Here is a 17,118-nt window from a genome sequence, read left to right on the forward strand (position 1 = left end):
ATTTTTTGTATCAGTGCACAGGTAAAAAGTGAGGTTACGCGACGCCACTGGATAATAGATAGGAATAGATAGGAAATATTCTTTTCTCATGACTTCTTCTTCTTCTTCTTATTGGCATTACATCCTCAACACTGGGACAGAGCCGCCTCGCAGCTTAGTGTTCATTAAGCACTTCCACAGTTATTAACTGCGAGGTTTCTAAGCCAGGTTACCATTTCTGCATTCGTATATCATGAGGCTAGCACGATGATACTTTTATGCCCGGGGAAGTCGAGACAATTTCCAATCCGAAAATTGCCTAGACCGGCACCGGGAATCGAACCCAGCCACCCTCAGCATGGTCTTGCTTTGTAGCAGCGCGTCTTACCGCACGGTAAGGAGGGATTTTTCTCATGACGTTTCACCCAAATTCCCCTTATGAAATAATATAGCTCAATGATTCTGAGTAAGAAATGATGGAGTAACATTGATTCAATTATAATTTGTCAATGATACTATAAAAATAACAAATATTCGTAGATTGCAGTGAAAAAAAATCCAAGGGTTCAGGGCTCAGAACCTTTTTAATTATTTTTATTTAATTTTTAATTATAATTAATTATTTTTTTTTACTTATTTGGAATGGAATGGAATCAATTTTTGTTAAAAAAAATTATGACAATAATATCAACTATTATCTGTAAATATCTGAGTAAAAATAGGCTGTAGATTTTGCCAAAATTGAACATATGTAGAGCTACATCAATGCTTACAAGTTTTTAAATCACCGTATATTAACCCTAAATGATCATTCGATGTAATATAGTGCAAATGATTTCTTGGGTATTGATATTTTTACAGAATACATGAAAACTTCACATAGATGCACTTTGATGATTATTTGACCCCAAAATCCCTTAAATTTCCAACTTTTTCCAACAAAATATGTATAGTGCTATGTATGGATCTACAATGAAGAGGAAAACAGAATTTCAGTGAAAGATAAAAGTATCAAAATATGAAAAATTTTGATGTATGGGACATTGGGGCAAAACCAGCTTAATAACTACATACAGAAGTGTCTCACATCTATAAAACATCTCTCACTGGATTTCTTGGAAAACTTCCTTTCGAATAAGCTCTTAATCTTCTATGTGCGTCGTCCATGAAAAATGTTATCCTATTGTGAATAAAAAATTACATTAAATGAGCTGTATGACCCCTTAATCCCCTATAATTCAATATTTTTAATGAATTATATGATTATTTGTTATTTTTATTATATCATTGGAAAATATCAATTGAATTAACATTATTACATCATTTCCTTGCTCAGATTCATTGAGCTATATTATTTCATAGGGGAATTTGGGCAAAAAGGTAAGAAAAAAGAGTATCTCCCATCACCTCCTATCTATGATCACATCAAGACTCATAACATATGAATATTCTTGTATAGTTGTGCTATCGGGTATGGTTTGGAAATGTTTGGCATCGGTGCTATTCAAAAGTTTTTCAAAATCGTTTTTTACTCAATAAATGATCAAATAAAACATTTATGAAACGATTTATTTCATTAATTTTTGTTCGGCAAACATTGGTCAATATCTGTTCAACACTTTGAAACAATAATATCAACACTTATCTGTAAATATTACTATTTTTTACACAATACATGAAAATTGCACATAAAATGCACTTTGATGCTTATTTGACTCCAAAATCCCTTAAATTCCCAACTTTTACAAACAAAGTATATTTAGTGCCCTTCTATGGATCCACAGTGAAGAGTCAAACACAATTTTAGAACAATGTCTTAAAGATAAAATGACAAATAGATTGGAAATTCGCGATATATGGGGCATTAGGGCAAAACGGGCTCATTAACTACATACAGAAGCGTTCCACGTCCATGAAACAGCACTCACTGAATTCTTTGCAAAATTCCCTTTCGAATAAGCTCTTGATCTATTCTGTAAGTTGTTCGTGAAAAAAGTTATCAATTTTTTCCACCTTTGAATTCGGATTTCCCCATTGTGCACTGGTTGGGAACCATTTACACAGACTGTTTTTTTGCAGAACGCCATAAAATTGTACACAGCACATACCGCTACGACTAAACCGGAGACGGATAAACACGAAACCAATTTCACTCTAGTCGCATTTAGTTCACTTTACAAAGTTGGTAATTTGGTAGTCGGTCAGGTCTCGCCACGAGTTATCGGCATCGTTGTTGGTTGTCGTGTTGCGTCGCATTTTAGATCCATTCCGGAGGATGAACTCTGTCAATCGAACGAGAATAAGTGGAAAAATAAAACATAGTTTAGCAAATATCAATAAACACATCGTATGTCACTTATATGGCAGTGTTAAAAAATTTGTAGATAACTGATTGCCACTTCCCAAGTACATGATTGATTGGAAATATAATTGTTGTAGTATGGAGAGACAAAAGTTAGTGTAACGATTTTTATACAACTCAAACATTATAAACGATACATTTATATATATGCGGATGTTATACGTTCCTACATCAGACTGAAAAGCGAAGCTAAACGGATTGGACTAGTCATCAACACGTCGAATACGAAGTAAGGTACACTGGGGGAAGTGGAAAATGGGGGTAAGTGTAAAAATCGACTCGAAAAATTGGAATTGCACATACTTTACAGTTTTTACCACATCATAACACTATGCAAGAATATACTTTGATGCTCACAGTAATACTATGTTGAAATTTGTATAATACATACACTAACACGGTTAACGCTTGAACTGTAATTTTAGGTTTCTCGAAAAGTTGATTTTTGCATTCATAAAATCAATTCTTATTTGCACCAATTGTCCTTGTTTCAAGTGAATTTATATCACAGGTGACCATTATAATACAATTAAACTAATCCCATGCAATTGGCAGTGGTTTGTACCAAGAAGGCGAATAATTCAAAGATTTTACACTTACCCCAGGTATTAAACACTGCGGGGGAAGTGGATAATGTTCTAATTACGCAATTTTGTTTACTCCCTCCAGGGTTTATTTCGACAGCTGTGAATCTTAATATGTTCCTTCTTTGTTATCATTGTGATTCCAGTGGTGATTGGACTCATATAAATGAGAAAATGCCTGATTAATCCACCTATCGGTACTGATGCCTTTCACATGTTTTCCATATGAAAAAAATATATAAGAAAGTTAAAAATAGCACTGATAGGTAGATATATTGTATAATTCACATTAATTTTTATTCATAGCAAGTTTCGCCGTTGAATGCAATTTTTTTGCGAACAGATTGGTTAAGGACAAGTGCTTAAGAATAGCTGATAATTTTGTACGTGCTTGGCGCACATACATACATACAAATACGCACATACAGACATCATCTCAATTCGTTAAACTAAGTTGATAAGTTTATATTTTTCCTTCAAAAAGTTCATCTTTGGGGCGAACATATAGATTTTACGTACACTTAGTGTTCGAGAAGGCAAAACCAGCCCTCCCCTAGCTATTACGAGAATTCCTTGAGGATCTGTTCCGTTAAGGTAATGAAATTATTCCTCAAAAGATACTCGGAGCAATTATCGTATGGACTTTAGTTATATGTTACTACTCATCACTATTGAAGGTCAAGGTAACATGGGTTTTCCACTTACCCCATCCCACTAGGGTAAGTGGAAAAACAACTCCTAATTTAAAAATCTATTTCTATAAATTTCAAGCGATCAAAATGGTGTGAATTACGGCACAGTTGGTGCAAAATTGACTGTTTTTGATAGCCCATTTTGATTGAACGCATTTAGATCATTTTAACTGGTTTTACACTAATTCAAACATGCACTATCGATTTTTCCATTTCCACTTCCCCCAGTGTACCTTACATGATAGAAAGAGGCTCAAGAGAGGACAATGTAAGCCACACACCACGAGTTTGTATTAGTGGTGACGAAATCGAGGTGGTTGAAAAATTCGTGTACTTGGGCTCACAGGTGACCTCCGATTACGACACCAGTAGATAAATTCGGAGACGCATCATGGCAGAAAATCATACGTACTTTGGTCTTCGCAAAACGCTCCGATCGAATAGAGTTCGCCGCCGTACCATACTGACTATCTACAAAACCCTCATTAGACCGGTAGTCCTCTACGGACACGAGACCTGGACGATGCTCGTGGAGGACCAACGTGCACCGGGAGTTTTCGATGATGGGTGCAGATGGCGGACGGTACGTGGAGGAGTGGAGTTGCATCAGGTGTTAAGAGAACCATCCATCGTTCACACCGCGAAAATCGGATGACTGCGGTGGGCCGGACACGTAGCCAGAATGTTGGACAGTAATCCGGGGAACAAGACGGCGAGGTGCACAGCGAGCAAGGTAGATCGATCAGGTGGAAGACGATTTGCGGACCCTCTGTAGACTGCGTGGTTGGCGACGTTCAGCTATGGACCGAGCTGAATGGAGAAGACTTTTATGTATTGCACAGGCGACTCCGGCCTTAGTCTGGTAATAAATAAATAAGGATGTTATACGCAATTATTGTGACCATGGGATTTGTGTTAAAGATTTCTGATCAGGAACCCTTCATGTAACCACATGAACCTGTTTTTTACAATTTTTGACGTCTTTTTCTTTGAATGTGAAGACATATCTTTGTGACTGTTGATTTGCCTAAAATTTTGCTTGTGCAGTCTTTATAACCTAAGTTCCTAAGTAAAAATGCTATTAAAAAGCTCAAACGTTTTGTTTTAGGTTATTATCCAGGCTATTATGGACAAAATATTGACTAGTTCAAAAATAAAACTAGGAGGTCGATTTTCTCAAAAAAGTTTTGCCTTTCTCTTATACTAAGACTATGAGATCATTCCAAAATTAAACTTTTTACATAAGAGTCGGAGACCCATAGTGCTATACCTATAATAATCGACTCAGCTCGACGAATTGGGGAGAACTGCTGCACGTAAATTTGTGCGTAAAATTGGAAAATAAGAAAATAAGAAAATGGCAGATCCCCCCTCCTTCCTAAAAGCTTACGTAATTAGTGTACGTTTCCCTATCATGAAACACAATCGAAACGAATCGAAATGGTCCAACGCAGTTTCGCTCGATTTACCCTGAGACGATTACCGTGCTATTATTATCTATTGGGATTACCTCACTAAGAAGAACGATGTCAAATTAATTAGACTCGAATCCCTTCGACAGCGTTTTTGCAGCCAGCCAACATCCATATTCCAGCTCGCTGTCAAAATCACGCGCTTGAAAATTGCTTTAATTCTCTCAACAAAGTTCATTGGTTATATTTTAATCGTGGTGGAGTGCAATTCAAAGCATTTTAGTATAATATGGAAATACTTCCACAAACAAGCATTCATTAGGAAATTCAAATTTCTGAGTTTTGTTCAGACAAATGGCATTTTTAAATGGTTTTTATTGATGTAACATGCATTTTTAGTAAAATCATCGTAAGTTACCAATATATTAGTTATTATCTAACATTTTTATTTCTAGAGGCTCATTTTAGAGATTATTAGCCTATGCATACAATTCATCAACTAAATTCACTGTTTTAAACATAATTTCATTACATGTCCGTTTTACCCTCAGACTATGTCCATTTCACCCACATACTTTTAAAACGAGATTTTTTCATCCTGATTATAATTGTCAATTTCGTTTTATTCCAACTTAATACAAAATTGGTTATTGTCATGAAGTAGTCCCATAACCTCAGTTTAAACATAATCAGTAAAAAAAATGTCACATATTCACCTGAAATTTGAGTCCCGGATGCCTGTTCCTGGTTTATTTGCCTCATGCTGTGTTTGCGAAACATACCGAACACCGCCTTCCTGTGAATAGAGTAAACGAGTAGAAAGTCCATAAATCAAGCTCCAGGAAATTAACCTTCATCGCGCGGTTGGCTCACCGACGTACCTAAAGTTCTGGCCACTGACGCAGTACAGTATGAAGTTAATGCCGAAATTTGTCATGAAAAACAAATGGCAGCAGTTTTGCACCAGCAGTACGATATGGGCATGTTCGGTCTGCGAATGAGAAAAACAAAGTCGAATGGGCATGTCACTATGGTTCACGTGCGGAAAGGCGCATATTTTCTATGGCAAAACTATACAGTATACAGACACTATCCATTCATCCTACTATTCCATAGAAACCAGTATTTATAAATGAAACTCACAAAAAAAGTTAACATCCAAGTGGAGAAGCATGAATTTGGAATTCTCATGAAAAGAAGGTTTCATCTTGTATCCTCGGGTATGAATGTATTGCCTAGTTTAGTCAAGCGCATCTGACGATGGGGAGAACTTTGCATAACGATCACAGCTAGAATCCACAGTTACATAGATATATGACAGAGTAGAAACTCTTAATGATTTATTTCCTATGAATCGAGCATTTCCAGCGACAAAGGCGTTTGTTTGCCAAACCAGACACAACGTGTTTGATTCTAGATCCATTGTATAGGATCTATTGGGGTTGTAATACAGTCGGGATTCGCTGGTTGGGATTTTAATACTTGGGCCACTTTTTAGTTGGGCCTCCGCTGGTTGGGTCATGGCCCAACTAAAAAGCACCCGTACGTCAAAATTCAATGTAAATACGGAAAACGGGACATCATTTGTGATGTTCAAGTCGAAATACACGTGTTCAAATGGCTGTCACTTGGCCCAACTAAAAAAACGAATTCGTTAGTTGGGTCGAGGTCGTGGCCCAACCAGCGAATCGCGACTGTATACGTATATCCTATTTAATACTAACTGATGAAATGTTAATTCGGACACACGAAAATTTCCCCGAGTTCATGTTGAGAAAGAATAAACGGAATATGATTTTCATTCAAAATTTTTGTCAAATCGGTGGAAACATGGAAAATTCCAATAAATTGATTAACGTCCAATGGTGACTTATATATCACTTTCCCTGTGTGTTTTTGTGATACGTGTAGAGGAGACTTATTGCTTTTTATTCGCTTGGTTTTGCTCCAGAAACTGTGTGTATCGAATCGCCAATTATTTTGAAGTCTCGTCTAATTTTGATTTGATTTCTCCAATAACTATACGTATGAATAACAACGTAGAAGAGCTTTTGCTTTTATCTAGTCACACATCACACAAAAATCACATTTGAACAATACGTTGTCGTTTAATTGATACTAATTCCAATTTTGAATTAATTATGGCTGAACCACAAAACAAATAAGCAACTCAGAACAAATTGCAAATGCAAAGTGGACACATAGTCTGTCACCACATCTCTCCCGTACAACTAAAGCAGGAGAAGATAAAACATGTGTCGCTGCTTCGTCCCGTGTTTGATGTGCAACAAAACTTACCTTTTACCTTTTATCAGGCTCGTTAGTGTTTTGAAATAAAGATGAAACTTATATTCCACTGCAAAGATGCCTATTGAATCGTAACTGTGCTAGTAGCTGGATTCTCCAAAGTATTGCATTAACACTCTACAGATTTATCTAAGATTTAGTCCAACACGCTTAAAAATTTGTCAAATCAAACTTATAACTGTTTGCCCTTCTTGAAATATGTCCATATTTAAAACATAAATGGTAGAATTATTTAAATGTTGCATCAAAATATACTCAAACCTCTTTTTACGGCATTTCTTTACTCATCTCACGGTCCTCATTTTACGTAAAAAGAATGTTAAACATTCAAAAGTAAATCTATAGGAAGGCACTCTTAGAAATTCAAAAAACTTAGTAGTTGTTTTGCCTTCAACAATTGTTCCTTTCTAAGTCACCCAAGAATTCCCTGGAGTATGGTAGACTTTGAACACGCGTAACTAATGGGCTGTTATCTCTTTAAACAATTGTTCACGTTCTTTTTGATCAGTAAAACCAAATTGGAATAGCCTTCAATGATCATTCCAGGTCATCCAATAATTCGCTAAAATAATGCCTTAGGATCAAGAAGCGTAATCAAAGGGCTATTTTTTAATGGCTCATGCCTTTTTCGATCCATGGAACCAAATTGGATACCCCTTCAACAGTTGTTCTACTCCATGTCACCCAAAAAATCACGGTAGTGTAGGGCTCAAGGTCTACTCGCGTTATCAAATGGCTGTTATCTCTTTTAAAGAATGGTGCATACCCTATTTGATTCATTAGGCCAAATTGAATACGCCTTTAATAACTGTTCCAGGTCATCGAAGAATTCCCTGAAGTATAGGCTCTAAGGTCGTCATGCGTAGCCAAAGGGCTGATATCTCTTTTAAAATTCGTCCATGTCTTTTATGATCCATAGAATCATATTGGATACGACTACAACAATTGTACCATTCCAAGTCGTCCAAGAGTTCCCGTAATGTAGCATCTTGTGGCTTTCTCAGTCTAAATATGTCGAAACGATTGGTTCATATGAGAAGGGCTTCTTGTAATCAGTTTAAACATTTAGTGTGGACGTAATGACTTTGGAAATAAACCTGTGCGCCGCCGCCGCCGATCATAATTTTGCCACGCCGATGACTAATCGCAATAAAAAATTAATTAACTTGAGTCGAGTCGAGTAAAGTACGAGACACTGAAGATGGCCTTACAGTTGAGGACGAAATACATATCTATGAAACAATACAACGTGGTGGAAATTATTGGAGTAGTACTAAACTCGTCTTATGATAATTCATAAATGAGCATGAGCATGAGTATGAGCATGATTGATCGCCCACGGTTGCTACTTCGTTATTGCCAGGTCAGCTGTAATTACACAGAGAACCAACAGATGAAGTTTGGGACTAACATCATCTTCATTGCTTAAGAACTGGTGACCTAACAATAAGCAATACCAGCGCCGGCCGTGTCCGAATGCAGGTCAATTAAGGAATAGGAAGGAAATTGTAGACGTGATACTCGCTTTGATAGAAGCCATCTGCAAAGTCATCTGCACTTCCACGAGAAATCACTGGGATGTTGGATAATTTAGGTGACCGGCCGATCGTTTTGCTTTCCGCACAAAGCCCGGTCCACGCGAACTATCTGCTTACTGAGCAGAAACACGACAAAACAGGCACTGGTTGGTTTTCATTTTGACCACACAAAACATCAAAATCGGTCCGCGCAAAATTTCTGCTTACTTAGCAGAAACACGACAAAACAGGCACTCTTTTCTTATGACAGTTCATAAATGTTGTTAAGTGGAACTCGTCAGAATTCAAATGCAAATCTACCTCAAGTGATTGTGTTTCTTGAGTTTGAATGAGGCAATGTTTAACTGATATTTGGAATTCATCTAAGCCAAAGTCTCATTCAGCAGGGCACCTAAACTTGTAAGTGACTCGCCAATTATGTTTGTTGTGGTACATTGTGGTTTTTGTGAAGACTTGAATACCTGCTCAAAGCACCCTCATTCTTAAAGGATCTGGTATTGGTGTAGCCAAATTATTGCAGTTCAGGAATTTAAAGTTAAGTAGGCCCTCCTTAGCCGTGCGGTAAGACGCGCGGCTACAAAGCAAGGCCTTGCTGTGGGTGGCTAGGTTCGATTCCCGGTGCCGGTCTAGGAAATTTTCGGATTGGTTATTGTCTTGATTTTCATGGGCATAAAAGTATAATCGTACTAGCCTCTCATGATATAGAAATGCAAAAATGGTAACTTGGCTTAGAAACTCGCAGTTAATAACTGTAGAAGAGCTTAATGCACACTAAGCTGCGAGGCGGACCTGTTCCAGTGTTTGGATGTAATTAGGGTCTCGCCGACATTTCTCACCAACACGAACGCAGGTTCGTGGTTGCAAACAATCCCATTTGATTTTGCCGTGACAGCTGCTCGTGGTTGCAAACAAACCGAGTAAAAGTGTGAGTGAAACGTGCGTGTACGTACACAATTGCTGAAAGCCTAATGCCAATAAGAAGAAGAAGCACATTAATTATCTTATTATTATTTCTTATTAATATATATCTAATTAATATTGCTAGACCAACATTTGAAAAGGGCGTAACAGCCAAAATTTATTCCTTCTGATTCTTCGTCTACATATATAGCTATATATGTGGGCAAAGAATCAGAAGGAATAAATTTTGGCTGTTACGCCCTTTTCAAATGTTGATCTTGATTGATAATAATGCCTTAAGGTAGCCTCACACCTCGGGAATTTGGTCCGCGGATGTGTTTTTGCATATGCGATGTTTTCGGAATTTGAGCACGGAAAATAAAAATCCCGGCCCCCTTTAAAATACACGGGGGCAAAAATCCTGCGGAAAATTTTCCCGAGGTGTAAGGTAGCCTTTATTTACCAAACAAAAATAATTGAAACCCCACTTTGAATGCTTTTCCAGTCTTTTGTCCAGTAGAACAAATTTTTATTTTGAAATCAATTTTTGAATATAACTAACAAAACCACTTGGTATAGGGTAAAGTGCCCAATAGTGGACCCCCAACCAATAGTGGACCCTCCAGCCATTTTTGCATTATTACAGCACAATGTAAACATTTTGCTATGAAATTCCATCGGGAGAACTTACCTTACAGTTCTATGATTTGATTACATGCATTGGAAATGCTATGGAAAGTAAAAATAGATGATTTTTTACAATTCTATAAAAAATAAACACGAGTGTGTCCATCATAGGAATATTTTGGGGGGTCCATAATAGGGAAGAAGAACGTCTCGAAACGGAACATAAAAATCAAATGAAGTGTCGACTATAGGGAAGCAATTTCCTATTATGGACCCCCAGGGGGTCTACTATAGGGTGAATTCAGTCAGACTTTAAAATGTTAATTTCAACGAATAACGTCGAGTATTTGCGTGTTTCATGTATGTATCGTGAAGAAGAGATGCATAGCTTGATGTTAGATATCACGCAGAATTAATATTTTGAAAATTTCCACTCCTTATGCCAGGAAGAGCAAAATTTCCCTACTAGGGGGTCCACTATTGGGCATTTTACCCTATTTCATAGTAAATGCCTCCAAATATTCCTCCGAAACGATTCCTTAAAAAAACCTTCGAAAATTACGAAAATTATGAAAACTCATATGTGAATATGTACGTTATGTGGAAGATATTGATTTGGAAAATGTATTGGAGGTAACCACTTTCCCTTCGATGGGACTCGAACCCATGACCCTACAGTACGCTAGACTGGTGCTTTAACCAACTAAGCGACGAAGGACCTCCGTCGGCCTTCGCAACCTAGCGGCTACTGAACGAGCTCGAGATTCCCAAATTGGACGCATAGTCAAATCACTCGCAATCCATTTCTCAAGCCAATACTTCCACATGTGTATTGTACACGTCCACATTAGAGGAGCGTGAGTATTTAGAATGTCTGGCGGCTATACACATTCTTCATCAGCAACGGTACTGATCAAGTGAGGTTGTGTAAGCTATTTGCCAGTCGGTCGTCAAGCTCAGACCCGACCGCATTGCCGCATAGCATAGCGTAGCATAGACGCACCTCACGTGAAGGAATAATTATTATTATCAATAAACAGTAAAACTTCTTTGTCGCGTTGACAGCCCCACTTTCACGATCGACTTTCCTGTAATGAGCCACCGGTGGCTTAGGTGCCCGCCAGAGTAAACGCGATGTGCGATGCGACGCGACGCGACAGTGCAATTTGACAGCCTGTTGATAATGATTGTTATTCTTTTACGTGAGTCGCGTCGCGTCGCATCGCTCGTCGCGTTTACTCTGGCTTCGCCCTTAGACTGATTTAGTGGCGGGTGCTTAGTCTCTGTTCCAGTTTGCGTCGGTGATGATGGCAGCGCTACACTTTCAGCCAGGGTTGTGCTGAATCATTCTCATACGATAATTATTGGAATTATCATTTGATAACTTCTCAGGTGTGAAAAGAAGGCGAGTTGTCGTCGGCGATAGCTTTTCAAATTTTGGAATCAATTGATAATAAACACAAAATTACATTATCATTTTAATGTAAACCTAACTCATTTAATGCCAACAATGAAGTTCAATCAGATGTTTGTCATTGTGTTTTGGTGTTATGTACGAAAATAAGTTCAAAAGTAGCATTGACCAATGCTTTAAATCAAAATACAATTATCGAATGATTCTTACTTTTTAGCAACTGATAATGTGGATATGTGATCGCTTGAGAGTGTTGTTCATCCTCGATTATTTGAAAATTTCATTTTAATCATACTTTTCAAATGTTGGTCTAAATATTATATATATATATATATATATATGTATATATATACTCACTCAATCTCAGGAGCCCAATATAATCAACGAAAACAGATTCACCCTGGGCTTGAAAACTCTTGCATTGGCCTCATCGAACAGAAAAGTTGAAAACTTGTACATACAGCTACATAGTACAACGTCACCTTTGCGTAAAACCCGATAGGGCTGCAGCTTTGAGTTTTTTAGATTATTTTAGGAAAAACAATCTTGAGGAGTTCTCAAATGAATTTTTGGGGGAGTCTTTGAGGAAATTCCTGGAGGGTCTTGTGCAGGAATTTCCAAATAAATTTCCGAATGCATTTTTAAAAGAGAGCCTGCATTGATTTTCGAAAATATTTCCGTTGGAGCTGCTTAAACAGTTTTTAAAAGTATTTCTAAAAGACTTTCCAAAAGAATTCCTGAAGGAATTTTCAGAGGAATCCCTATAGGAATATTTGAAGGAATTTCCGGAGGAAATTCAAAGGTATTTATGAAAAAATCGTAATATTATTTCAAAAGAAATTCCTACTGGTATTTCTGAAATAATTCCTTGATTTCTCCAGGAATTCCTTCGGAATTTCTCCAAGTAACTGATTCACAATTTCCTCCAGAAATTCCTTTGGAGAATCGTCTAAGAATTCCCTCGGAAATTGCCTAAAAAAATCTACAAAAACTCCTCCGGACACAAATTCCAGAAAATCAATTTATGAATTCCTTCGGATTTTTTTCAACTCAACTAGGAGTTCCTTAGCAAGTTTCTTGACAATTTTTCCTGAAATTCCCATAGGAATTCTTTTAAAACTGCCTTAAGCAATTTCTGGAGAATTTTACCGGGTAATCCTTTGAAAATTCCTCCAGTAAATTTTTTGGTAACTTTAGAAAGCTACCTACAGGCAGTAACAAAACTAGCTCTGTATACATCGTTGATTCGTCTAGTCGTCCTGTATGGCCATAAATCATGGACGTCAAAAGTGCAGATGATCGAATTTTCGAAGTGTTTAGTGTTTGATTTGAAAATACTGCGCTTAGTACTTGGCGGCGTGGTAGAAATTGGTAAATGGCGCAGACGAATGAATGCAGCACGAGTTGTGCCAACTATACAAAAATGCAGATTTCTTCAGAAATTCATTCAAAACTCCTTTAGAAATTTCTTCGGAAATTCATTTGAAAATTCCTTCTAAAATTGCCTTTGAGATGCATTTGGAAATACTGTTAGGAATTCATTTGCAAATGTTTGTAGGAATTTCTTCGAAATTTTCTTCTGAAAATTTCTCCAAAAGTTTTGCCGGAAATACTAAACTCTTTCCGATATTTCTTCAAGAACTCCCTTGGAAAGTCGTTTAAAAAAATCTTTTAGGAATTTCATGGTAAACTGGTTCATTCTTTGATTAATTTCCAAATGAATTACTGCAGGAGCTTTTATTAAACAATTTGTATGTGAATTTGAATGGATCTTAGAAATCTTTTGTTTTTTTTTGCAGAAATTCGTGTAGGATTTTTCGATTGAATTCATAATCAAATTTCCTTAGAAATGCCTGTAGGAATTCCCAAAAAAAATCATGATTTCCTCCAGAAACTCCATCAAGACCTTTTTTTGGTATATTTTAACCAAATTTAAGGAAAAATATTCGATTTTTTCTGAAATTTAGATATATTGAGAAGTAAAACGACTGGAGTGTATCAAAATCTTGAATTGGAAATGACTTTTGAAAAAAGTTATTAACAAATTGGTTCTATGACACCGAAATCTCATTCTCAACACTGCTCAGGGGTCACGAAAAGTGAAGCAGGATTTATTGTTGAAATTTTATTCATCAAAATCAGAGAATAACAAAATAGTGTTAATTTAAATAACTTTTTGAAATCAGGTATTGATTAAAGGCGCCGGAAATTGACTATTTTGAATGTGCTGTTTGATTATAGGCAAACGTGGAATATTGAAATTCGATTTTTATACGGTCGATTCCTACCATGTGAATCAAAACCGCGTGAATCCAAAAATCCGCGTTAAAATTGATTTTTCCAGCCATTGATTTTTTCATCCACGCCGGTTCACGCCGCCGCCGCCGCCGATGATATGACCGGCGCACAGGTCTATTTGGAAAACAATGCTATTGAACACGACTTTCCAGTTGTTTTCATATTGTGTATTACATTGAAATGGATGTATTTCTACGTTACACCCTTTTTACGTCCTCCCGTCCTCCTCCGCTAGAAGCATGTTGGCTGCATTGACAACAAAAAACACGTTTGATTTGACAACTTTTCATAAAAAAAACTAACCACTAGTACGCAATCTTGTGTGCACCAGCTTTGTAATTGTATACTTTACATAATGTCAACATTAGGGCAGTTCACATTTCAAAAATGTTCGAAAATTCCAACTCCCATATGTCTATTAGCACCATTTTGATAATATAGGAGTCCTGGAAAAATTTCAGGCAATTCGGTGGCCATTTAGGGGTGGCGCGAAGTCAATTTATGTTTATATGGAAATTTGTATGGGAAAAACTTAAAAGATATTCAAATCATCCTACAACTCTCAAATCGTGATGAATTCAAATAAACATCCCCAACCTCCATTTTTGGAATCTATTTGAGCTCAACCAGTGGGTAACTCATTAATTTTGATTTTTATTTCCACTGCTACGTTAAGGCTAATTACACCATTTTAGCCATTTATCTCATATTCACACTGTCAATAGAACCGTTCAATCCACTCATAACTGATGTGTTATCCGGAGGTCTCATTTATATAGATTTCAAAAAGGGAGGTTGGGGATGTTTATTTGAATTAATCACGATTAGACAGTTGTAGGGAGACTTGAATAAATTTTAAGTTTTTCCCATACAAATTTCCATATAAACATAAATTGACTTCGCGCCACCCCTAAATGGCCACCGAATTGCATGAAATTTTGCCAGGACTCCTATATTATCAAAATGATGCTAATAGACATATGGGAGTTGGAATTTTCGAACATTTTTGAAAATTGAACTGCCCTAGTCAACATATTAATCATTCTCCTCAATGGGTTATTTAATTATACAGTAAATTTTCTCGTCCTACTAGGTACATAGTCTTCTGTCAGGTCGCCACCTAATACAAAGACCGGATGGGGAATAACACCAGCTTCATCGACCTATTTGCGGTTGCGGATAGAAGCTTAAAGCGTACGGCTCAGCCTTGCGGTAAATATGCAAAGCATCCGTGATATTATTACAGCTTAGCAGGTTTCTTATACTAAAATACCGGTGACCTTTCTACCTCAAATTGAAGTGTCTTCAGGAGTCTACGCCACCGTGGATCAAAGAAAAGTGAAGCACTTCATTTTGCTGGGGTAATTTACCATCTACTATTTGCGATGATGGTTAGCCGCGACCGGTATTTTACTGCTGCAAACGGGATTATCTTGCCACCCACATGAGGCAGTTTTGCTCAATTTGGCGCGCTCGCTGCAAGAAGCCCTAAGTCATTCTGTTTTACGCTGTCTATCTGTTCATCAAAAGGGGCAAAGACGATAGTGCAAACAATAGCACAAAGGCTGTGGTCTCCGACTCCGTGAAAGGAGCGCTCTTTCCTGTGATGAAGATGATGGAATGTTCTGTCAGCTGCTACTCCCGTCACATGCGTACACACAATATATTCCAACCTACGCCATTACAAAGGTCTAATGTATGGCTATGATGGGGTAGTCAAGTAAATTGTCTAAATTGCCGCAGTAAATTGTGCGCATCAAGTATGACGATAAACGGCAAAGAAATCTCTCTTCGAAAACAGTATTTCCGAATACCAGTACTTTGCTTGATTCATTCAAGTATTAATAACGTTATTGCAGTAATAATCATTACTGAGTCGTATCGGTATGGAATAGAAAATTGTAAAGGCGATCATTTTGAGAAATCCAAAATTTGCCTTCCACAATTCATTAGCAATGAAAGTAAGAGGAATTTCGTTTTGCGGTAAGTATTTTATCACCGTATAAGGAGGCCCATTTGGGCAGCACCACATCCCTCCCCCTTTTCCGACCGCAACGTTTATAACTTTGTAGCCTTCCAATCATATGAATTGAAAAATATATAAAGCTCTTTTAGTGGAATGTATTCAACCGTCTAAGACGAATTAAGCGCTCTCCATTTAATTCCACTAGTTAATTTTCGTTATCTTTGCAGATACGTATTTCGACCTCAACAGTGTGGTCGTCTTCAGTGTCTTGTACTTGACTCGACTTCAAGTGTCGAGTCAAGTACAAGACACTGAAGACGACCACACTGTTGTGGTCGAAAAACGTATCTGCAAAGATAACGAAAATTAACTAGTGGAATTAAATGGAGAGCGCTTAATTCGTCTTAGACGGTTTTCATATGAATTGATTTTTTTTGTTTGGGAGGATTCATGTTTGACGCCGTTATGATCCTAAGCGCAAGATATCACCGCCCAAGTAGCACGCGCATTCACTTTCATTAAAGGCATTGGCAAAACATCAAAGCACAAAAAAGTTGCATGAACGTTACCAAATTAAATTGTTTCTATAAACTGAATTACAAAAAAGTTGGGAGAATCTTTTTGTTTGATTAAGAGCCAGTTCGCAAGAACTGCGACCCCCTTTCCAAGGGAGGTTGCAACGATGGTCTCCGATTTGGATGAAATTTTCAGGGTTTGTTCATATATGTAAGAGAAGACATTTTGCAAATTTTCAATTTTTTTTACTGAGGGGAAGTGGGGTAAAACGGCCCTCCAAAATTTATTGTTCAAAAATCGCCAAAACCAAAAAATGCAATAACTTTGACAATGATTGACCGATTTTGTTTAAATTTTGCACGCTTTTTCTACCCAATTAGTACTTTATACCAAGTGGTCAATATGGTTATAAAGTTGTTAACTTTAGAAGAAAATGGACTTTTTTTTATATATTTTTCACCAACAGATCTGGGATAAAAAACTAAACCCGCAAGGCAATTAAGGAACTAAAGAGCTTTCATCT

The 17,118-nt window shown here is 37.2% G+C and overlaps 1 protein-coding gene across 1 annotated transcript in view; it reads right to left on the minus strand.

The window, feature by feature from the left end:
* Positions 1 to 1,886: 1,886 nt before the first annotated feature.
* Positions 1,887 to 17,118, minus strand: part of LOC134210957 (cysteinyl leukotriene receptor 1-like) — a 53,434-nt gene continuing 38,202 nt past the window's right edge. Inside the window, exons 5-7 of the mRNA XM_062687414.1 lie at positions 5,911 to 6,020; positions 5,746 to 5,825; positions 1,887 to 2,261 (exon numbers count right to left, since the gene is read on the minus strand). Coding sequence (XP_062543398.1) covers positions 2,149 to 2,261; positions 5,746 to 5,825; positions 5,911 to 6,020 — 303 coding nt within the window. The 3' untranslated portion in view covers positions 1,887 to 2,148. The remainder of the gene's footprint in view (positions 2,262 to 5,745; positions 5,826 to 5,910; positions 6,021 to 17,118) is intronic.

This window comes from Armigeres subalbatus, chromosome 2, assembly GCF_024139115.2.
Source record: "Armigeres subalbatus isolate Guangzhou_Male chromosome 2, GZ_Asu_2, whole genome shotgun sequence".
Classification (NCBI taxonomy): Eukaryota; Metazoa; Arthropoda; class Insecta; order Diptera; family Culicidae; genus Armigeres; species Armigeres subalbatus.